The sequence below is a fragment of the Salvelinus alpinus genome, chromosome 16, assembly GCF_045679555.1.
Source record: "Salvelinus alpinus chromosome 16, SLU_Salpinus.1, whole genome shotgun sequence".
Lineage (NCBI taxonomy): Eukaryota > Metazoa > Chordata > Actinopteri > Salmoniformes > Salmonidae > Salvelinus > Salvelinus alpinus.
Window position 1 is genome coordinate 4,292,243 of NC_092101.1, and position 24,609 is coordinate 4,316,851.

Below are 24,609 nucleotides of genomic sequence, written 5' to 3' on the forward strand. Positions count from 1 at the left end.
ATTATGTTGGTAACCAGTTTATAATAGCACTAAGGCACCTCGGGTGTTTCTGGTATATTGCCAATATACTCCGCGTTGCGTTGTGTCTTAGAATAGCCCTTAGCCGTGGTATACTGGCAATATACCACACCCCCTCGGGTCTTATTGCTTAATTATACCATGGCATTGTTGAATACTCGTTTCTGTTTGGCTTGAAGGGCTTTTTAGTGTGCATTATTTTCCTGTAATGCACGGTATAATTTAATGTCTAATCAAATCAAAGTTTATTTGTCACGTGTGCCGAATACAACAGGTGTAGACCTTACAGTGAAACGCTTACTTACAGGCTCTAACCAATAGTGCAAAAGTGTTAGGTGAACAATAGGTAAGTAAAGAAATAAAACAACAGTAAAAAGACAGGCTATATACAGTAGCGAGGCTATAAATGTAGCGAGGCTACATACAGACACCAGTTAGTCAGGCTGATTGAGGTAGTATGTACATGTAGATATGGTTAAAGTGACTATGCTATAGTTCATTCTTACATGTTCTATGTTTGAGCTGCTTTTGAATGCAAAATTCTAATTGAAAACATTATTGGCATTGTTGAATTCATTTTTCATAATAGCAAGCTAGGACTGATGGGTTGGTTAACTAAACTAGCAAGTCTGTTTGTTTGGTTATCAACGTAACTGCTTTCACTATCTAGTACACTTGCTAGCTACTTCAGATGAACACATTTCTAGTGGCAAATGAACACATTTCTAGCGGCAAATGTGTTAAATTATAGCCATGGTATAAAAGGGATAATCAACTCTTGGCTCTATGCGTTCTTTGGAAAATAATGCAACTCCGTAGTTAGCGCGTCGTGGAACACACCTTCCCCGGAGTTCATTAATTTCCAGAGAACACATAGCCCTTTGTTGATTATCCCTTACCTATGCTATTTATTATTTTGTCAATAATATTTACATGTTACTATTATCTTCTGGTTATAATTAGTATGTCTAATCTTTTAACTAAATTAAATCTATTAGCTTCCAAAGTAGGTTGGTATATCTGTGAATATACAATTATGTGAATACACAATTATTGTGTGAATACAAAGAAAACTGAGTTATTTAGCCTTTTTTTACCCCAGAGTTCACTTTAATGAGGACTGAGATTTGTTATTTTAAAGAGGACTATATGTGAAAACAGCCTTATTGGGTTAAAATAATCGATCTCAGTCCTCTTTAAACTCTGGGGTATAAAAAAGCTCAATAACTCAGTTATCTTTGTATTCACACAATCATTTTGTATTCACATAATAATTGTAATCAGAAGATACTATTAATATATAAATATTATTGGTAACAGAATAAATAGCAGAAGAATAACTGCATATTAAATAATTCTGTAATTGAAAATTGTACACCCAATGTATTCTACTGGCCCTATAATTGATTTTGTACCCTACATTCTTAGAAAAAAAGCTGTATCTAGGACCTAAAAGGTTTATTCGGTTGTCCCCATAGGCTGGGTTGGGGAGTAATGGATTACATGTCATCCGTTACATTTAATGGATTACAAAAACTGTAATCTGTTACGTTACCAGCTAAAATATTGTAATCAGATTACAGATACTTTTGGAAAACTAGATGATTACTTTTATATTCAAAAAGGATGTTTGCGTCAAAAAAATATTTGACACTTCTCGGTAATCTCAATGACATTCAAATCATTGAAAAAAGGCACAAGGTTAAGTTTGTTCCACCTGAACGAGTCTGACCACAAGTCAGAGACCACTATGTTGACACATCAAATGTGTTTGTTTGATCGCAGGAAATGAGCAGGAATAGGCTTTTGTAGGCTACAGTCCAAGCTATGTCTTCCAATTGTGCGACTGATGTCGGCATCCAAAGATTATCCAACTTGAATAAACGCTAGGAGTTAAGGTTGACAGCAGTGGTTTCATCAACGGCGATACGATATCACTTATTATTAATATCTACAAAGCGCATTGATTTGAATCACCCTGCTGCTCTCTCATTTAGCTATTTGCAACTCACGGATAGTGGTTGTTGTGAATGGCTGTTCACTGTGCCATTGTTGTGAATGGCTGTTCAATGGCTGTTCAAATGTGTATTTGAACCCAATAATGGTGGAGTTCAAGAAGTTTAAGCTACCTAGCAATCATTGTTTTTGAAACCAGTGGACAGCCAGTAAAAAATATGCTCTTGCCACAGCTGCATGGTGCAGATCCCAGCCTATGGAATAAAACTGGGGATTTTATTGTTCAATCTAATTCATGCTAATAAAAAATTAAAAAGTACATAGGCCTAATGGACACATGCTCAAACTTGAAGGGGCAATCGACATCCATTTTTGGATTTATAAATTATATAATTACAGACAGATTATTTCACTTATAATTCATTGTATCACAATTCCAGTGGGTCAGATGTTTACATACACTAAGTTGACTGTGCCTTTAAACAGCTTGGAAAATTCCAGAAAATGATGTCATGGCTTCATAAGCTTCTGATAGGCTAATTGACATCATTTGAGTCAATTGGAGGTGTACCTGTGGATGTATTTCAAGGCCTACCTTCAAACTCAGTGCCTCTTTGCTTGACATCATGAGAAAATCAAAAGAAATCAGCCAAGACCTCAGAAAACAATTTATAGACCTCCACAAGTCTGGTTCATCCTTGGGAGCAATTTCCAAACGCCTGAAGGTACCACATTCATCTGTACAAACAATAGTATGCAGTATAAACACCATCATACCGCTCAGGAAGGAGACGCGTTCTGTGTCTTAGAGATGAACGTACTTTGGTGCGAAAAGTGCAAATCAGTCCCAGAACAACAGCAAAGGACCTTGTGAAGATGCTGGAGGAAACAGGTACACAAGTATCTACAGTGGGGAGAACAAGTATTTGATACACTGCCGATTTTGCAAGTTTTCCTACTTACAAAGCATGTAGAGGTCTGTAATTTTTATCATAGGTACACTTCAACTGTGAGAGACGGAATCTAAAACAAAAATCCAGAAAATCACATTGTATGATTTTTAAGTAATTAATTTGCATTTTATTGCATGACATAAGTATTTGATCACCTACCAACCAGTAAGAATTCCGGCTCTCACAGACCTGTTAGTTTTTCTTTAAGAAGCCCTCCTGTTCTTCACTCATTACCTGTATTAACTGCACCTGTTTGAACTCGTTACCTGTATAAAAGACACCTGTCCACACACTCAATCAAACAGACTCCAACCTCTCCACAATGGCCAAGACCAGAGAGCTGTGTAAGGACATCAGGGATACAATTGTAGACCTGCACAAGGCTGGGATGGGCTACAGGACAATAGGCAAGCAGCTTGGTGAGAAGGCAACAACTGTTGGCGCAATTATTAGAAAATGGAAGAAGTTCAAGATGACGGTCAATCACCCTCGGTCTGGGGCTCCATGCAAGATCTCACCTCGTGGGGCATCAATGATCATGAGGAAGGTGAGGGATCAGCCCAGAACTACACGGCAGGACCTGGTCAATGACCTGAAGAGAGCTGGGACCACAGTCTCAAAGAAAACCATTAGTAACACACCATGCCGTCATGGATTAAAATCCTGCAGCGCACGCAAGATCCCCCTGCTCAAGCCAGCGCATGTCCAGGCCCGTCTGAAGTTTGCCAATGACCATCTGGATGATCCAGAGGAGGAATGGGAGAAGGTCATGTGGTCTGATGAGACAAAAATAGAGCTTTTTGGTCTAAACTCCACTCGCCGTGTTTGGAGGAAGAAGAAGGATGAGTACAACCCCAAGAACACCATCCCAACCGTGAAGCATGGAGGTGGAAACATCATTCTTTGGGGATGCTTTTCTGCAAAGGGGACAGGACGACTGCACCGTATTGAGGGGAGGATGGATGGGGCCATGTATCGCGAGATCTTGGCCAACAACCTCCTTCCCTCAGTAAGAGCATTGAAGATGGGTCGTGGCTGGTTCTTCCAGCATGACAACGACCCGAAACACACAGCCAGGGCAACTAAGGAGTGGCTCCGTAAGAAGCATCTCAAGGTCCTGGAGTGGCCTAGCCAGTCTCCAGACCTGAACCCAATAGAAAATCTTTGGAGGGAGCTGAAAGTCCGTATTGCCCAGCGACAGCCCCGAAACCTGAAGGATCTGGAGAAGGTCTGTATGGAGGAGTGGGCCAAAATCCCTGCTGCAGTGTGTGCAAACCTGGTCAAGAACTACAGGAAACGTATGATCTCTGTAATTGCACACAAAGGTTTCTGTACCAAATATTAAGTTCTGCTTTTCTGATGTATCAAATACTTATGTCATGCAATAAAATGCAAATTATTTACTTAAAAATCATACAATGTGATTTTCTGGATTTTTGTTTTAGATTCCGTCTCTCACAGTTGAAGTGTACCTATGATAAAAATTACAGACCTCTACATGCTTTGTAAGTAGGAAAACCTGCAAAATCGGCAGTGTATCAAATACTTGTTCTCCCCACTGTATATCCACAGTAAAACGAGTCCTAGATCGACATAACCTGAAAGGCCGCTCAGCAAGGAAGAAGCCACTGCTCCATAACCGCCATAAAAAAGCCAGACTACGTTTTGCAACTGCACATGGGAACAAAGATCATACTTTTTGGAGAAATGTCCTCTGGTCTGATGAAACAAAAATTGAACTGTTTGGCAATAATGACCATCGTTATGTTAGGAGGAAAAAAGGGGGAGGAATGCAAGCCAAAGAACACCATCCCAACCATGAAGCATGGGGGTGGCAGCATCATGTTGTTGGGGTACTTTTTGCTGCAGGAGGGACTGGTGCACTTCACAAAATAGATGGCATCATGAGGAAGAAAAGGTATGTGGATATATTGAAGCAACATCTCAAGACATCAGTCAGGAAGTTAAAGCTTGGTCTTCCAAGCTTTAACTTCCAAATGAATCTTCCAACTGGACAATGACCCCAAGCATACTTCCAAAGTTGTGGCAAAATGGATTAAGGACACCAAAGTCAAGGTATTGGAGTGGCCATCACAAAGCCCTGACCTCAATCCTATAGAAATTTGTGGGCAGAACTGAAAAGTGTGTGCGAGTAAGGAGGCCTACAAACCTGACTCAGCTACACCATCTCTGTCAGGAGGAATGGGCCAAAATGCACCCAATTTATTGTGGGAAGCTTGTGGAACGCTACCCAAAACGTTTGACCCAAGTGAAACAATGTAAGGCAATGCTACCAAATACTAATGGATTGTATGTAAACTTCTGACCCACTGGGAATGTGATTAAAGAAATAAAAGCTGAAATAAATCATTCTCTCTACTATTAATCTGACATTTCACGTGCTTAAAATAAAGTGGTGATCCTAACTAACCTAAGACAGGGAATTTTTACTCTGATTAAATGTCAGGAATTGTGAAAAACTGAGTTTAAATGTATTTGACTAAGGTGTATGTAACCTTCCGACTTCAACTGTATATATATACACAGTACCATTCAAAAGTCTAGACACACCTACTCATTCAAGTAAAAATATATATTTTTACTATTTTCTACTTTGTAGAATAATAGTGAAGACATCAAAACTATGAAATAACACATATGGAATCATGTAGTAACCAAAAAAGTGTTAAAAAAATATATTTTATATTTGAGATTCTTCAAAGTAGCCACCATTTGCCTTGATGACATCTTTGCACACTCTTGGCATTCTCTCAACCAGCTTCACCTGGAATGCTTTTCCAACAGTCTTGAAGGAGTTCCCACATATGCTGAGCACTTGTTGGCTGCTTTTCCCTTAGTCCCATCTCAACTGGGTTGAGGTCGGGTGATTGTGGAGTCCAGGTCATCTGATGCAGCACTCCATCACTCTCCTTCTTGGTCAAATAGCCCTCACACAGCCTGGAGGTGTGTTGGGTCATTGTCCTGTTGAAAAACAAATGATAACATTTATTGGAATGACTGGAATTCTGATAGACTTTGGTTTTTAATGTTAAGATATAATTTAATTGTATTATATGTAGTAGGAAGAGATGGATTAGAAGAAGCCTACATAACCAACCGATAAAGTAAAATGTAACATCCATATACAGCTATGTAAACTTTAACATTGATTTATCTTGCAATAGATGTTGTTCAATTGGTAACATACATTTTTGTCTTGTTCTGATGCCTCTTAAGGGGAAAGTAATCTAAAAGTAACGGAATGTAATCAGATTATGTTACTGAGTTTGGGACTGGCAACTAGTAACTGAAATCGATAACATTTATAAATTAACCTACCCAACCCTACCCATAGGAGGACATTTATAAATTAACCTACCCAACCCTACCTATAGGAGAACCCTTTGAAGAACCCTTTTCGGTTCCAGGTAGAACCATTTTGGTTCCAGGTAGAACCCTTTTGAGTTCCATGTAGAACCTATTACACAGAGGGTTCTACATGTAACCCAAAACAGTTATTCCTGGAACAAAAAAGGGTTCTACCTGTAACCAAACTGGTCCCCCTGTGGGGACAGCCGAAGAACCCTTTTGGAACCTTTTTTTCTCAGACTGTATGTAGTGATTCTCATCAAATATGTTGTGGTCTTTTCACACTATTCAAACCCCACAATCGAATTAACAGATTATGAAGCCCTTATAGCATATAGATCACATATTGCAAACCAATAACCTGAACAAAAAAATGTATGTGCATCCTTGACAATCGCTAATCAATATCCAAAAACAGCACACGTTTTTTCTGCGAACCTGCACATCATCATCCTTTCTCTTTTGTGCCACCAATGTAAGGGGTTATGGCAGGGGAAACGTTTTTGTAGTAGTCTAGTTTGTGGTGTGGGAATAATGATAAGAGAACCTGGGGAGAGCCTGCGGAATTCAAGCGAACCCGAACTCAGACCACCTCTCGAGATCCTTAGTTTCTTTGGAGTGTTCACACTGCACAACAAATTGTTTGAAAGGGAGCAAGTGTGAAAACACCCTATGGCGTGGTTTCTTTTGTAAAAATATTTGAAATGATAGACTAGATCCTATATGTTGAATATATTTAACACAATAGCATACTGTAACAGCACTGCAAAGCTTCAACCATTGGCATCAATAAACTGTATGTACAATGTTTAAAGGCCCAGTGCAGTCAAAAACACAATTTCCTGTGTTTTATATATAATTTCACACTATGAGGTTGGAATAATACTGTGAAATTGTGAAATTTAGTGTAAGAGCTGTTTGAAAAGACATGAAAGAAAAGAAATGAATGAAAATAAAATAAATTAATGCCTGTTTTGGTGGGAGGGGGTTTTGGCTTTCCATGGTAACATCACCATGCAGTAAATCACTTAATAGACCAATAAGTAAGGGAGTTCCAAACCTCCCTGCCAGTAACAGCACATTTTCAGTTTTCCCCTCCCCACTCAAACCTCTACCAGACAGTCCTATCAAAAAAAATAAGCAATTTTTGTCTGGGAGATGTTTGAGTCACAATTAAGTCACTATTGAGACATGGGTCTCTTTCACAACAGAGTCCTACATATACAATTTAATAAGACAAAATAAAAAATGGAAAACAATATAGAACAAGTCAAATACAGCACAACACCATTTTTTTCAAGAAAAACTATTACATTACTCAGTAAGAAAGTCCCCAATCAATATTTTAAATTGCTTTAGCGGCACCAGAACATCCAATTGTAATGTATTTTGTAGTTCCAGCAATGAGGTGCTTTAAAACTAAAAGTGTATTTGCCTAGTTTGGTGGAGACCCAAGGAACATCAAGAGTTAACCAAGCTTGTGAATGGGTTTGGTATCTCATGTTTTTATATTTTAACAGCAAAGTTAGGTATGTCGGAAGCTAGTGTAGTAGACCAATCACAGTAAGTTACTTAATTGTTACGCAGAAATGGTTTGATATTGAGATAAAAATGGCTGCATAGGACCTTTCATGCCGAAAACGACACAAAATACATGTATTTGTCGTATAGTTATGTAAATATGAACGTTTGAAATTTAGAAAGAGGAAGACCTTTAATAGACACATCGGGTATGACTGTTTTTCCAAGATGGTGGATGTGGACATTTCAGGATGTCACATTATTCGATTCCCCAAATGCCACCGCCCGCTCAGTTTGAAATGAGTTCATAAGGTAATCAGATTGGGATTCACTTCCCCCTCAGAGGGATCAAAGAGGATTTTTTTTCTCTCTCTCTCCTCATTCTTCAGGCAGACTCCAAAAAAAGGAGAACAAGAAATGGGGAGAGTTTTGTGATATTAAAGTGAAAATCAAATTACATCAATATGATTAAACGGCTGCCAACAAGGTGCAGATGTAATTATGATTGTTAATTGAGCCAAGTTTGATTCCACGCATCAAAGCGAGAGGCGGTCAGTAGTTTAAAATCTCAGGACAAGGAAGTTTGATGAGCGCCATATGGACTCAGTCGAAGAACATTTTGAGAAGCACAGCAGTGGCCTTTACCATTCAGACCTAAGGGAAGGGATATGTTGTTGAAAAGCATGTTTAGTTTACAGCTCACCACAGAAACGACAGACCTCAGGCATGGGTAGTTTTGTCTTCATTCCCTGTCCTTTGTCCTTGAATGTGGATTATGATTTTCTTTTGTGTCTCCATTCTGTTAATAATACATGAATGTCCTCTTTTTTCCTTCTTTCCCCCTTTTTTTCCTGTAGCAATTATTGAACCCACCGCAACTAGTGCTGTCTCCCGCTCAGGTCAGTATATGTCACCGTGCTGTACGTAAACCAGCAAAGGGATCCACTCCACACTAACCTAAAAACCTCTCCTCCATCTCCAATTCCTCTCTCTTGATTGGCTGGGATGCCTGCTGGGGTACAGCTTCACTGTATGTGCTTTTACTTGCAGTTCATTTTGGTTTCTCAGGATTGGTTCTGTTTTGTTTCTGTTTTATTTTCTTCCTGTCAATGTAAACAGCTCATCCGTCTCATTGCACACCCCCACCTCTTTTACTCTCTCTCCTTTGGAGCGTAGTGGCATCATAAAAGTGACTGTTACATATGGCTCTGGGACCGATGCGTTTCCTTTTGCTGATGGCTTTACTCTGGCTTCTTCATCCCTCCCCCTATGCTAGCTAAGTACAGTCTGCATGAAGGGCAGGATGTCAGTGAAAGGACCCTGTTAGTTTGTTGTTTGCTCTGTGCAGTGGCTCTGTCTCCGTTTCTCTCCTTCCAGAAGCAGCCGGGCTCTGCTGCTGCCGCCTCTCTAACCTGTTGCTGTCAATGTGGCAGGTGTTTTTCCACTCTCCTTCTGTTGCTTTCAAATTACAGCTCGGAATAATCCCTTTGCCAGGCCGTCTTTTCTCCCTCTCTTATGGTTTTAAGCAAGTCGCAGAATGTAATCTCTCACGTTGGTTACATTATTTTTGCTTAATACTGTTTGCACACATACTCACACCCCGCTCGCATACACACACACATGCACAGACGCGAGTGGCGAGTGACATTGCATGATAAATCTACTCAGCGCTATCCAGAGTTTTTCATCCTGCATCATGGATTTGCCAATCGTTTCATGTTCCATTCTGGAGACGTGGCTCTGTATGAGCATGTACTCTCCTGCATCCCTTCCATTTTTACTTGAAATGGATCTCCATGGGGATTTTGTCAAATTGCAAGTAAAATCCTGCTCTCTGACAACACATAGCCCCGAACTCTCATTTTATGTAATGCTTGCAGAACAAATGGCAATTTCATGGTCCAACGCAACACCAGTGCTATCAATTGTGGAGATAAATGAACTCGACGTCCCATTGTTCTTGTTTTGTTCCAAGTTCCACATTTTATTTTTTAGTATTTTGTTTGCAGTGCCCTAGCTGAGCAGCTTGGCATAGGCAATTGTTTTAGATTCCTGGCAACAGGTAGCCTCCAACTCATTTAACCATGTCTGTTAATTAGGTTGAAGATATGTAAATATCTTCTGTCAGCTGCACAAAGGAGGAGTGGGGGAATGGTCCATGTAGGGTATCACATTTGTTGTAATTTAGAGATGTCAAACAGGAAACAATTGATGCTAAATTGATGCTAAACATCATCGAACATGTAGATTAAACGATTGAATGATTCCCTTGTAATACCATTGATGCTCATTTAGGACTGCATTCTTGCTTGGTCTCAAATGACATGCTCAAATTATGAAAGTTAAAGTAAAAATGGTCAACACGACTATCTAATATACAAAGTAAATTGCATGGTCGTGGCAGCCCAGGCCCACAACACATTGCCTTCTTAAACAACACTGAAATGTCAATAAAAGGGTTAATTACCTTTTTTGCAGACAACACATTGGCTAATGTTTTCTACATGAGATTTGTGAAATGTGCTCTACAGTTGACCTCTTCCTATAGGTTAGTGACAGTACAGTATGACACCGCATGGCTGTGGCAATGATATTAAATGGTCGGTCCAGTACTTGAATATCACTCTGTCTTGTTTGAGTACCGCGACAGTATGCACTGAAATGTTAATGCAGCCATTTTTATCTCAATATCAAATCATTTATGGGTAGCAATTTCTGTGATTGTTTTCAATTAAAATGGTCAAAAATAAACCAAAATAGCTTCTTAGTAAAGAGCAATTTCTCAAGCAGGAATTTTTCTAGGGCTGTCTGAGAGTGGTCTGAGTGGGGAGGGGAAAACTGAAAACTAGCTGTTATTGGCAGAGTTTGGAACTCTCTTTCTTATTGGTCTATTAATTCATTTACCAAATTGTCAAAGACTCCAGTCACCCAAGCCATAGACTGTTCTCTCTGCTACCGCACGGCAAGCGGTACCGGAGCGCCAAGTCTAGGACCAAAAGGCTCCTTAACAGCTTCTACCCCCAAGCCATAAGACTGCTGAACAACTAATCAGCTAGCTTCCCGGACTACATTGAACCTCCCTAAACCCCCCCCCCCCCCTGTGTTTTTACACTGCTGCTACTCGCTGTTTATTATCTATGCATAGTAACTTTACAAATTACCTCGACTATCCTGTACCCCCGCACATTGACTCGGTACCAGTACCCCCTGTATATAGCCTCGTTATTGTTATGTACATATATTGTGTTACTTTTTGATTGATTATATTCATTTTACTTTAGTTTATATAGTAAATATTTTATCAACTCTATTTCTTTAACTGCATTGTTGATTAAGGGCTTGTAAGTAAGCATTTCATTGTAAGGTCTACACCTCTTTTATTCGCCGCATATGACAAATTTGATTTCAGGTGGCCTTTTCCAACAACTCTTACACTAAAAAGGGCATTATCCTTTTCACAATTTCACAGTATTATTCCGAACTCATACTGTTGAAAAATATATAAAACACATGTTTTTGACTACACTGGGATGTTAAAATTAGTTGATAAGTAGTAGAAAATGTGTAAATGTTCAAATTCAAAATGGATTAAACATATACACTACCGTTCAGCAGTTTGGGGTCACTTAGAAATGTCCTTGTTTTCCATGAAAACATACATGAAATTAGTTGCAAAATGAATATGAAATATAGTCAAGAAGTTGACAAGGTTATAAAAAATTTGTTTTAATTGAAATTCAAACTTTGCTTTCTTCAAAGAATCCTCCATTTGCAGCAATTACAGCCTTGTAGACCTTTGGCATTCTAGTTGTCTATTTGTTGAGGTAATCTGAAGAGATTTCATCCCATGCTTCCTGAAGCACTTCCCATAAATTGGATTGGCTTGATGGGCACTTCTTACGTACCATACAGTCAAGCTGCTCCCACAACAGCTCAATAGGGTTGAGATCCGGTGACTGTGCTGGCCATTCCATTATAGACAGAATACCAGCTGACTGCTTCTTCCCTAAATAGTTATTTCATAGTTTGGAGCTATGCTTTGGGTCATTGTCCTGTTGAGGGAGGAAATTGGCTTGAATTAAGCAACGTCCACAGGGTATGGCATGGCGTTGCAAAATAGAGTGTAAGCCTTCCTTCTTCAAGATCCCTTTTCCCCTGTACAAATCTCCCACTTTACCACTACCAAAGCACCCCCAGACCATCACATTGCCTCCACCATGCTTGACAGATGGTGTCAAGCACTCCTCCAGCATGTTTTCATTTTTTCTGCGTCTCACAAATGTTCTTCTTTGTGATCCGAACACCTCAAACTGAGATTTGTCTGTCCATAACACTTTTTTCCAATCTTCCTCTGTCCAGGGTCTGTGTTATTTTGCCCGTCTTAATCTTTTCTATTTATTTGCCAGTCTGAGATATGGCTTTTTCTTTGCAACTCTGCCAGAAGGCCAGCATCCTGAAGTCACCTCTTCACTGTTGATGTTGAGACTGGTGATTTGCGGATACTTTTTAATGAAGCTGTCATTTGAGGACTTGTGAGGCGTCTGTTTCTCAAACTAGACACTCTAATGTACTTGTCCTCTTGCTCAGTTGTGCACCGGGGCCTCCCACTCCTCTTTCGATTCTGGTTAGGTCCAGTTTGTGCTGTTCTGTGAAGGGAGTAGTACACAGAGTTGTACGAGATCTTCAGTTTCTTGGCAGTTTCTCACATGGAATAGCCTTCAATTCTCAGAACAAGAATAGACTGACGGGTTCCAGAAGAAAGTTATTTGATTCTGGCCATTTTGAGCCTGTAATCGAACCCGCAAATGGTGACGCTCCAGATACTCAACTAGTCTAAAGAAGGCCAGTTTTGTTGCTTCTTTAATCAGATCAACAGTTTTCAGCTGTGCTAACAATTGCAAAAGGTTTTTCTAATGATCAATTAGCCTTTTAAAATGATAAACTTGGATTAGCTAACAACGTGCCATTGGAACACAGGAGTGATGTTTGCTGATAATGGGCCTCTGTACGCCTATGTAGATATTCCATAAAAAATCTGCCGTTTCCGTCTACAATAGTAATTTATAACATTAACAATGTCTACACTGTATTTCTGACATGCACAGCTCTTTGGGTGAGGTTCTGTCTTCAAGTCCCTTCGGTGTATGTAATGTATTACAGATTATGAACAGGTGCAGTCAGATGGCAGGAGGGATGGAGTGTATGACACTCCAAACCAGGAGAGATGTGCATCATCTCTCCAAACCGTCTCTACAAGGTAGAGTTGATACACACAGCACTGAGAAACAGAGGTGGGACCAAGTAATTGTTTTACAAGTCACAAGTAAGTCTCAAGTCTTAGCACTAGCCAGTTGTAGCGCAATCTTGGGTGCAATGACTGACTGTGTGGAGGCTCATTGATTTAATGTTACGTTAGCCTACATGCTGCACTAACAAAGTTATATATAGCTGTCGGCTATACTAGCCAGGACCTATCGTTCTTTGTGCAGCTTCAAATGTTGAACAAAGTTGGAAGTTGTTGCTCCTCCGTTTGTAATTTTCTTCCCGCATGTTTTGCAAGTTGCAATCTGTTTTCTGTTGACCTCAGCATGGTCTTTATATCCGAAAATAATAATTTGGGGTATCATCTTTCCAAGGGCTCCATCTGAATTCACCCGCCGACGTTCCTCTGCTCAACCACGCGCAACTTTTTGTCAGCTGGCACAATTTGATTGGCTGCTGTCCGATTCAAACTGTAATCCGTTAAATGAAGAGTTGATGCGCTGCCCACTTTTTTTAATAGCATAATTCTTTAGATTTGGCCTTGGGGAGTGTATCAAGTCAGGTCGAGTCATAAGGCTCAAGTCCAAGTTAAGTCACGAGTCATTGGTGTTGAAGTCAAAGTCGAGTTGCAAGCCATCATATTTGTGACTTGAGTCTGACTCGAGTCCAAGTCATGAGAACATTATCAATGGTTGTTAGGTGAATTCCAGGACAGTGAAAGTATTTTGACCTATGACCAGATCAAATGTGACCAACCTGAAGTGGGACTGGTGCCTGGCCGCATACTGCCTCAGCCTTCTGCACCTGTAATGGTAGGGGGTGGGGCGGTTCCCACAACACTGCTGAATGACAAATGCACCAGGTTTTGTAAGTAGCCTGTGAATTAAATAAAATACGATCACTCAATAAACATACAGAAGTAATTCAATTAATAGAGTGACTGTAAGTACAGAATAGATTCAGGCTAGTGACGCTAATATGCAACCAGCTGTGTAATGTTACATTGCTGAATGCTTGCTGACACGTATTTGTAGCATGTTAGCAAAAAAAACTTGTACTCAGGCTGGACAAGTACAATCCTTAATTTTTTTTCACCCTAGAAAATGCACAATAGACTTTTATGAGAACAGGCATGGTGTTTTAGCACTAGTAGCAGATGAAGCCCCTACTGCTAGCTAGCTAATACTAACCTATCCCTCGATCATGAATCCCAGTTCATTACAGGAAAGGCAGAATGCCGCCAGGGCCTGAGTTATTGAGAGCAAGTGCGCACCGGTTTGTGTCAAGAACTGCAACACTGCAGGTTTTTTTTTCAAGTCAATATTAGGCAGGTGTTCATAATGTTTGGTATACTCAGTGTAGATCCGTAGTGCCGTTTGAACAAATATAGAAGCTAAGATGATAGGATAAGCTTCTCCTTTTACTTCTTTCATAAATCATAGACCGCTTAACAAGCATCATTCCAAATATTTTGAGACATACAATGTTCCCAGCAAACAGGGGAAACCCTGAGGAGATTCGGCGACGTTCCCATTAGGTCCCTTTAGGGTTTTGGTGCAACGTTTTCCAACTACATTTACATTTACATTTAAGTCATTTAGCAGACGCTCTTATCCAGAGCGACTTACAAATTGGTGCATTCACCTTATGACATCCAGTGGAACAACCACTTTACAATAGTGCATCTAAATCTTTTAAGGGGGGGGGGGGGGGTCAGAAGGATTACTTTATCCTATCCTAGGTATTCTGAGAACATTCTAAGAACATTGTGTGATGGTCCCAAGGAAACGTTCTCAAGGGGACTATCCTGGAACTGGACAAAACCTCCAGGGGACCATGACACAACTTCCTGACGACTTTAGGCAACCATTTCGTGACTAATTATTGTTTGCAGGGTTCTGTGTCCCGCATGTCTTGTTTTTCAGAATGGTAGAATCTGTTATCTATATTGTACATACATATTATAGAGGGTATATATATATATATATATATACTACATGACCAATAGGAATGTGAACACCAGTAGTAGGTGTTGCAACCAAGGACAGACGATTTTTACACGCTTCAGCACTTGGCGGTCCCGTTCTGTGAGTTTGTGTGTCCTACCACTTTGCGGCTGACGCGTTGCTGCTCCTAGATGTTTCCACTTCACAATAACAGCACTTACAGTTCACCGGGTTAGCTCTAGAAGGGCAGACATTTGACGAACTGACTTGTTGGAAAGGTGGCATCCTATGACAGTGCCACGTTGAAAGCCACTGAGCTCTTCAGTACGGGCCATTCTACTGCCAACGTTTGTCTATGGAGATTGCATGGCTGTGTGCTCAATTTTATACACCTGTCAGCAATGGGTGTGGCTGATATAGCCGAATTCACTAACTTGAAGGGGTGTCCACATACTTTTCTATATAGTGTATATTTTTATATATTCTATGAATACGATCAAGACTTCCAGGTTTTTTGTTCATTAGCATCTAAATTAAAGTCCGAAGATAAACAGATGCAAAACGGAGAACATTCTCACATTGTTTCTTTCTTCAATTTACCAGTTTTTGGTCCCTTTTTGCTCTGAATAATCTTTACTATTACATACAGTGCTCTTGACTTTTTCCACATTTTGTTACGTTACAGCCTTATTCAAAAATATATTAAATACATAAAAATCCTCAGCAATCTACACACAATTCCCCATAATGACAAAGTGAAAACAGGTTATTAGAAATGTTTACAAATGTATTAAAATCTAGTATTGAGACTTTGCTATGAGACTCGAAATTGAACTCATGTGCATCCTGTTTCCATTGATCATCCTTGAGATGTTTCTACAACTACATTGGAGTCCACCTTCAATTAAGGTAAATTCAATTTATTGGACATTATGTGGAAAGGCACATACCTGTCTAAGGTCCCACTGTTGACAGTGCAAGTCAGAGCAAAAACCAAGCCATGAGGTCGAAGGAATTGTCCATAGAGCTCCGAGACAGGATTGTGTTGAGGCACAGATCTCTGGAAGGGTACCAAAACATTTCTGCAGTATTGACGGTCTCCAAGAACACATTAGCCTCCATAATTCTTAAATGGAAGAAGTTTGGAACCACCAAGACTCTTCCTAGAGCTGTCTGCCCAGCCAAACTGAGCAATCGGGGGAGAATGGCCTTGATCAGGAAGGTGACCGAGAACTCGATGGTCATTCTGAGAGAGCTCTGCAACACTCCACCGGTCAGGCCTTTATGGTAGAGTGGCCAGACAGAAGCCACTCCTCAGTAAAAGGCACATGACAGCCTGCTTGGAGTTGGCCAAAAGACTCTCAGACCATTAGAAACAAGATTCTCTGGTCTGATGAAACCAAGATTGAACTCTTTGGCCTGAATGCCACGCGTCATGTCTGGAGGAAACCTTGTACCATCCCTATGGTGAAGCATGGTGGTGGCAGCATCATGCTGTGGAGATGTTTTTCAGAGGCAGGGACTGGGAGACTAGTCAGGATTGAGGGAAAGATGAACGTAGCAAAGTACAGAGAGATCTTTGATGTAAACCAGCTCCAGAACGCTCAGGACCTCACACTCGGGCGTAAGTTCACCTTGCAACAGGACAACAACCCTAAGCACACAGCCAAGACAACGCAGGAGTGGCTTCGGGAAACGTCGTTGAATGTCCTTGAGTGGCCAGAGCCCGGACTTAAACCCGATCGAACATCTCTGGAGAGACCTGAAAATAGCTGTACAGCAACGCTCCCCATCCAACCCGACAGAGCTTGAGAGGATCTGAAGAGAAGATACCAAAGGTGGCAAAGGCGCTTCAACAAAGTACTGAGTAAAGGGTCTGAATACTTATGTAAATGTACATTTTCAGTTATTATTTTTTTTTAAATAAATTAGCAAACATTTCTAAAACCCTGTTTTTGCTTTGTCATTAGGGGGTAACGTGTGTAGATTAAAAATGAATGTCATTTTTATTCAATTTTAGAATGAGACTGTAACCTAACAAAATGTGGGAAAAGTCAAGGGGTCTGAATGCTTTCCGAATGCACTGTACATCATTCTGACCATTTCTGACATAATCAGACTATTACTTTATGCAAGGGTATCATAATAGTATCATGACTCTTGGATCCATGGCTTAAAGTCACGTACATCACATCATTACACTACTGCTCCATAAGCTTCCCACTTACCTGACATCACTGTTAAGATTTAACATGACAAGTTATCAAACCCGTTCACAGGGTTGGTTAACTTTGGAGACTCCTCTGGTGTCTACAGAGTTCAGTAAATTCGCCTTTAATTTACTTGCACCCAATGTTTGGAATAATCTCCAAAATACGTTTTGATTGGATGCTTTTAAAAGTCCCTAGGGCAATGCAGACGACCGACACAGGATTTTTATAATGAATAATGTGTTTGTTTTAATTGACTGTGTTATGGATCTTAATGTGTATTTTAATATGTATGTTTATCTATACTTGCCTGTATGTTTATCTATACTTGTTTTTGTATGGTGCAGGGATCATTTGTAAAAGAGACTTTAGTCTCAATATGACTTCCCTGTTGAAATAAAGGTAAATAACTAACATTCCTTTGACCCTCCCCCAGATAGGCTATGGATCTACAGGAAAAGCATGATTAACGACTCCATGAAGGTTTATGTGTCTTGGTAATGACTCGGAGTAAGCCACAAACCATGTATCTATTTTCTGACGAGGCGAGCCATGATGTAGCAACTATTGAAAAGACAGCGATTTGTGATTTTTAACTCAATCCGTCCCTACTTGAATGATACAAGCACATTTGGTGGGGCATGGAAATAAACAGAGAATACCCAGGGTCGGTCTGCCCTACAATACAATGAATTACCCGGCGTAGCACATCAAGCTAAATATCCTTATTTCAACTTCGCAAGTTGTAGGGAGATGGGGATTTACACTGAATTGTGGTGTAGTCCATCAAAGTGGTAAAGTCCACCCTGTTCAATATTCCTCATTGGCTTTTCCAAAATTCCAAAGTCACTCACCCTGCTCCCTATGGGCACAGAAAGCTGTTCTCATCAAATGATTTCAGTAAGTATGTAAAGCTTCTCTAATCAAATGATACGTGGGTAATGTAGGTCTGGAATTGGAGTAATGTCTTCTTTGGAAGTGAGGTGACTGTAGGTGTTCCTTCTCCCAAGCACCCAACTCATTATCTGATCATGTTGCATACTAGGCCCAGAGGGTGCATGAGGTTGATGTACCACTGCACATGACACCATCTCTAATGAACAAACGACTTGCCATTTCTCTCATTTTCCCAATCCAATATTCTCTCTTGGCCAGCACTTTGTAAATAATAACAAATACTTGTGATGGGGTAAGCTTATTAGCACTTTTAGCCCTGTTTTGAAACCCACCTCATTTGCTTTTTGAATGATTGCATCTATTTCAAATGAGAGAATGTCTTATCCAGTTGTTTACTTTCCATCACTGAAGCATTTGATAACTTAATCCTAAACTCATCATATGTATTTTGCTGATTGGATTCAAGTACAATATATCTTGCACAACAAAGGTTTTGACATAAATGATGCATGTGTTATCAGAATATGCTACAAATGAGGAGAATAACATGTACCTATTATTTTCTCAAAAGTTTAGTCAACAAAATGATCAATTGCTTGATTAATCTCTAAAGATTAATTTATAGAAATACAGAGATAGGTATTAGCATTATATAATTTCTTAGCATTTGGTCCACTAGATCATTATACATTTGGTATCACATTCAGCAATGGTATAACATCTTCATTTTTGGCAGTTTTTTCCCCCAGCAGAACATCAAATTATCACATCCCAGGCACCAAAAATAGCAGTTGCTCAGAAATGTCTTAATTTATGTTTGTGTAGGTCTTGAAGCTCAGCTTGTTGGTCTTGGAACTTTCCATTTTGTCTTTAAATGAGTGAGGCTAAAGCAGTTTTTAATGAAATGTTCACTCTTTTGCTATTCAGGATGTGTATTTTTTTACTCCTGGGCCTTGCAGCAGTGCATTCTAACACCTTGCACTGTACTGAAAACATACAGTATGGTTCAACATATGCTACACGTCCACATCACTTGAATACTGATCATTGCAAATACATTCTGACCAGAGCACAAATACTGTGTCATTCTGACCAAAGCAGGCTTTAAAACATCAGAAGACACTCACAGGCTCTCAGTCGTGTTGGAACGAAAAGGAGATAATCTATTAAAGTAGGTTTGGCTTCGTCATTGATGTATGTATTGTGACTCTGTGGGTACTTAATTTTCACCACAATTTCATCTGATTTTATGCAGCATAAAATGGAAACTAACAGAGTAATATTGGATTTCTGAGGTGTCATTTTATGAGCCAGATACCAATGTCCTTAAATTCACTTTTAGATGTAGTCAGTCAGATGAATAATCATAATCACTGTGCATTGCAGTTGCATAACACATTGCAGCCCTCTTGAGCTTACATTTGTTCACACATCTCCTCATCGTTAGTCCTTTTCAGGCACTTTCAACTCAGCAGAATTGTAATCTGAAACTCTGGAAAGTCCAATCGAATAATGTGCCAGATTATGAAAGGCTGCTTTTTTTTCATCCCTTGTATCTTTGCGCAGCAGCAGAGATTTCCCCTCTCCCTCTCCCTGCAGTGACTGGAGGCTTTAAATCACCCATGGCAGAGCTCTTGAGCACACCCAGGGAAGAAGTGTTTTTATAAGGATGGGGGATTTTTTCAGTAAGTTGCAGTGGTGGAAAAGGTACCCAATTGTCATACTTAAGTAAAAGTAAAGATACCTTAATAGAAAATGACTCAAGTAAAAGTAGTAAATCTCCCTACTTGAGTAAAAGTCTAAACGTATTTGGTTTTAAATATACTTCAGTATCAAAAGTAAATGTAATTGCTAAAATGTACTTCAGTATCTAAAGCAAAAGTATAAATGATTTCAAATAACTTATTTTAGGCAAACCAGACGGCACTGTTTTTTTGTTTTATAATTTACGGATAGCCAGGGGCACACTCCAACATAATTTACAAACGAAGCATATGTGTTTAGTGAGTCCACCAGATAGATCTCTTGATAAGTGTGTGAATTGGACCATTTTCCTGTCCTGCTAAGCATTCAAAATGTAACAAGTACTTTTGGGTGTCAGGGAAAATGTATGGAGTAATAAGTACATTATTTTCTTTAAGAATGTAGTGAAATAAAAGTAAAAGTTGTCAAAAATATAAATATATATACTATAGTATAGTAAAGATACCCCCAATAGCTACTTAAGTACTACTTTAAAGTATTTTTACACCACTGGTGAGTTGTGGGTACACATTGAGGATGAGGTTGGATTCTTAGATTTGAAGTGAAGCAGGAGGAAGAACATGAATACTGGTGATGGATTTGTGTTTCGCTGCATGGCACAAAGTACATTTCCCAGTGTACTTACCTCGTTCAGCACTTACAGTATGTAACAATTATATTTTAACTGTTTGTAAGCTTATTTTGATATGATAGTGTTACTAGATATGCTTTTGCTACGAGATGCATCTATCTGGCAGATAGAATCAATTCCTTATTTTTTTATGTATATAATATTGGAGTACACCCCATTTATTAAGGTTTATTAAGGTTTTCTTACATTGAATGTTCATTCCTTGTGGACTCATTTACTTCAATGCAAAGAAGGGGACAAGTGTCTGTCTATAATCCCTGCTAATTGTTTTTAATAACAGCCTTAGCCATAAACATCCACACACCTATTTACCCAGCATGCACTGGATAGTAGTGCACAGTGGGCTATCTGAGGGTAATCCGTTTTGGTGATGCATTTCAGCTTCGCTTATCAGATACTGTATATGGCGTATCAGGTTTGGCGAGATCCAAAATCCCCTCTATGATTTGTTAAGAGGTACTACCTGACCTTCATTTTGCGCCATGCTAAAACCAGATTCCTCTCTGGAAGGGGCTGATAAGCAGATGGCATGACATATATCATACTTCACATCTAGATCCTTTGCAGGCAGAAATAGACCACGGGTTATTTATCCCCACTGAACTTGGGGCCTGTTGTACGGCCGGTCTAAAGTGTTCCCCAACAATGAATGGGTTTATGATACCATTTTATTCCGCACGTTTGAAGAATCGTTTCGGAATCAAAACTCCCCAGTGAGCCCTTACATAATACAACAATAAAATGAAAACAGCAAATGATATTCAGGCTCCATAGAATATCTCATCTTTCATAGGATCTCTTCAATAGAACAATACCCTCCCTCTAAACAATGATGAGTCATAAGGACATCCCCGGGACATCACAAAATGGTCGCCTAAAGTTGTCAGGATGTTATGTCATGGACCTCTGGAGGGTTTGTCTACTTCCATGGATGTCCCGAGGACGTTTTTAGGGACTTCTTGGGACATTGTGTCAAATAAAATGAAAGTATATTTGTCACGTGCGCCAAATACAACAGGTACAATTTCACCTTACAGTGAAATGCTTACTTACAGGCTCTAACCAATAATGTAAAAAAAGGTATTTGGTGAACAATAGGTAAGAAAATTAATAAAAACAACAGTTAAAAGACCGTGAAAAACAGTAGCGAGGCTATAAAAGTAGCGAGGCTACATACAGACACCGGTTAGTCAGGCTGATGTACATGTATATATGGTTAAAGTGACTATGCATATATGATGAACAGAGAGTAGCAGTAGTGTAAAGAGGGGTTGGCGGGTGGTGGGTGGCGGGACACAATGTAGATAGCCCGGTTAGCCAATGTGCGGGAGCACTGGTTGGTCAGGCCAATTGAGGTAGTATGTACATATGTACATGAATGTATAGTTAAAGTGACTATGCATATATGATAAACAGAGAGTAGCAGCAGCGTAAAAGAGGGGTTGGGGGGGGGGGGGGTTACACAATGCAAATAGTTCGGGTAGCAATTAGATTACCTGTTCAGGAGTCTTATGGCTTGGAGGTAAAAACTGTTGAGAAGCCTTTTTGTCCTAGACTTGGCACTTCGGTACCACTTGGCATGCGGTAGTAGAGAGAGCAGTCTATGACTGGGGTGGCTGGGGTCTTTGACAATTTGTAGGGCCTTCCTCTGACACCGCCTGGTGTAGAGGTCCTGGATGGCAGGCAGCTTAGCCCCTGTGATGTACTGGGTTGTACGCACTACCCTCTGTAGTGCCTTGCGGTCGGCCTCACCATGTTTCATTGAAATGTACAGCTGTGTGTCATCCGCATAGCAGTGAAAGTTAACATTATGTTTTCGAATGACATCCCCAAGAGGTAAAATATATAGTGAAAACAATAGTGGTCCTAAAACGGAACCTTGAGGAACACCGAAATTTACAGACAAACTGATATCTTTCCGACAGATAAGATCTAAACCAGGCCAGAACTTGTCCGTGTAGACCAATTTGGGTTTCCAATCTCTCCAAAAGAATGTGGTGTTCGATGACATCAAAAGCAGCACTAAGGTCTAGGAGCACGAGGACAGATGCAGAGCCCCAGTCTGACGCCATTAAAAGGTAATTTACCACCTTCACAAGTGCAGTCTCAGTGCTATGATGGGGTCTACAACCAGACTGAAGTATTTCGTATATATTGTTTGTCTTCAGGAAGGTAGTGAGTTGCTACGCAACAGCTTTTTCTAAGATTTTTGAGAGGAATGGAAGATTCGATATAGGCCGATAGTTTTTTATATTTTCTGGGTCAAGGTTTGGCTTTTTCAAGAGAGGCTTTATTACTGCCACTTTTAGTGAGTTTGGAAAGAGAGCCATTTATTATGTTCAACATAGGAGGGCCAAGCACAGGAAGCAGCTCTTTCAGTAGTTTAGTTGGAATAGGGTCCAGTATGCAGCTTGAAGGTTTAGAGGCCATGATTATTTTCATCATTGTGTCAAGAGATATAGTACTAAAACACTTGAGTGTCTCTCTTGATCCGAGGTCCTGGCAGAGTTGTGCAGACTCAGGACAAGTGAGCTTTGGAGGAATACGCAGATTTAAAGAAGAGTCCGTAATTTGCTTTCTAATGATCATGATCTTTTCCTCAAAGAAGTTCATGAATGTATTACTGCTGAAGTGAAAGCCATCCTCTCTTGGGGAATGCTGCTTTTTAGTTAGCTTTGCGACAGTATCAAAAATAAATTTAGGATTGTTCTTATTTTCCTCAATTAAGTTGGAAAAATAGGATGATCAAGCAGCAGTGAGGGCTCTTCGATACTGCACGGTACTGTCTTTCCAAGCTAGTCTGAAGACTTCCAGTTTGGTGTGGCGCCATTTCCGTTCCAATTTTCTGGAAGCTTGCTTCAGAGCTCGGGTATTTTCTGTATACCAGGGAGCTAGTTTCTTATGACAAATGTTTTTAGTTTTTAGGGGTGCAACTGCATCTAGGGTATTGTGCAAGGTTAAATTAAGTTCCTCAGTTAGGTGGTTAACCTCTCTTGGGTACGTGAGACGTTAGCGTCCCACCTCTTCAACAGCCAGTGAAACTGCTGGGTGCCAAATTCAAATACAGAAATACTCATTATAAAAATTCAGACAACAAAACATATTTTACATAGGTTTAAAGATTAACTTCTTGTGAATCCAACCACGGTGTCAGATTTAAAAAATGCTTTACGGCAAAAGCATACCTTACGATTATTTGAGAACATAACCCACTAGACAATTCATTACAAACAGTAACCAGCCAAGTAGAACAGTTACACAAGTCAGAAATAGAGATAAAATTAATCCCTCACCTTTGATGATCTTCATATGGTTGCACTCAGCAGACATTAATTTACTCAATAAATGTTCCTTTTGTTCGATAAAGTCCCTTTATATCCAAAAACCTCCATTTTGTTCGCGCATTTTCTTCAGTAATCCACAGGCTCAAACGCAGTCAAAACAGGAAGACAAAAAAATCAAAATTGTATCCGTAAAGTTCATAGAAACATGTCAAACGATGTTTATATTCCAACCTCAGGTTGTTTTTAGCCTAAATAATCTATAATATTTCAACCGGACAATAACGTTGTCAATTTAAAAGGTAAACAAGAAACGCACTCTCTCCGTCTCGCGCATGAAAAAGCTCTGTGACACTTTAGGGTCGACTCATTGAGACTGCTCTTACTTCTTCATTTTTCAGAATACAAGCCTGAAACAATTTCTAAAGACTGTTGACATCTAGTGGAAGGCATAGAAACTGCAATTTGAGTTCTAAATCAATGGATACTGTAATGGCATTGAATAGAAAACTACAAAACCAAAAAAAGAAATACTTCCTAAATGGATTTTTCTCAGGTTTTTGCCTGCAAAATCAGTTCTGTTATACTCACAGACACTTTTTTAACAGTTTTGGAAACTTTAGAGTGTTTTCTATCCAAATCTACCGGTTATATGCATATCATATCTTCTGGGCCCGAGAAGCAGGCAGTTTAATTTGGGCATGCATTTCATCCAAAATTCCGAATGCTGCCCCCTACCCTAGAGAAGTTAACTGATTTTTGTCGTCTGACGTCCTTGGGTAGGCAGAGGGAGTCTGGAAG

General features: G+C 39.8%; 1 protein-coding gene across 3 annotated transcripts in view; it reads left to right on the top strand.

Moving 5' to 3' along the window:
* negr1 (neuronal growth regulator 1) overlaps nucleotides 1–24,609 on the top strand; it is a 394,158-nt gene that overhangs the window by 292,033 nt on the left and 77,516 nt on the right. The window contains exon 7 of one of the 3 annotated variants that reach the window (XM_071344522.1): nucleotides 8,675–8,716. The exons of the other annotated variants lie outside the window; for them this stretch is intronic. Within the exon in view, the coding sequence (XP_071200623.1) occupies nucleotides 8,675–8,716 (42 nt within the window). The remainder of the gene's footprint in view (nucleotides 1–8,674; nucleotides 8,717–24,609) is intronic. 3 annotated transcript variants of the gene reach the window in all.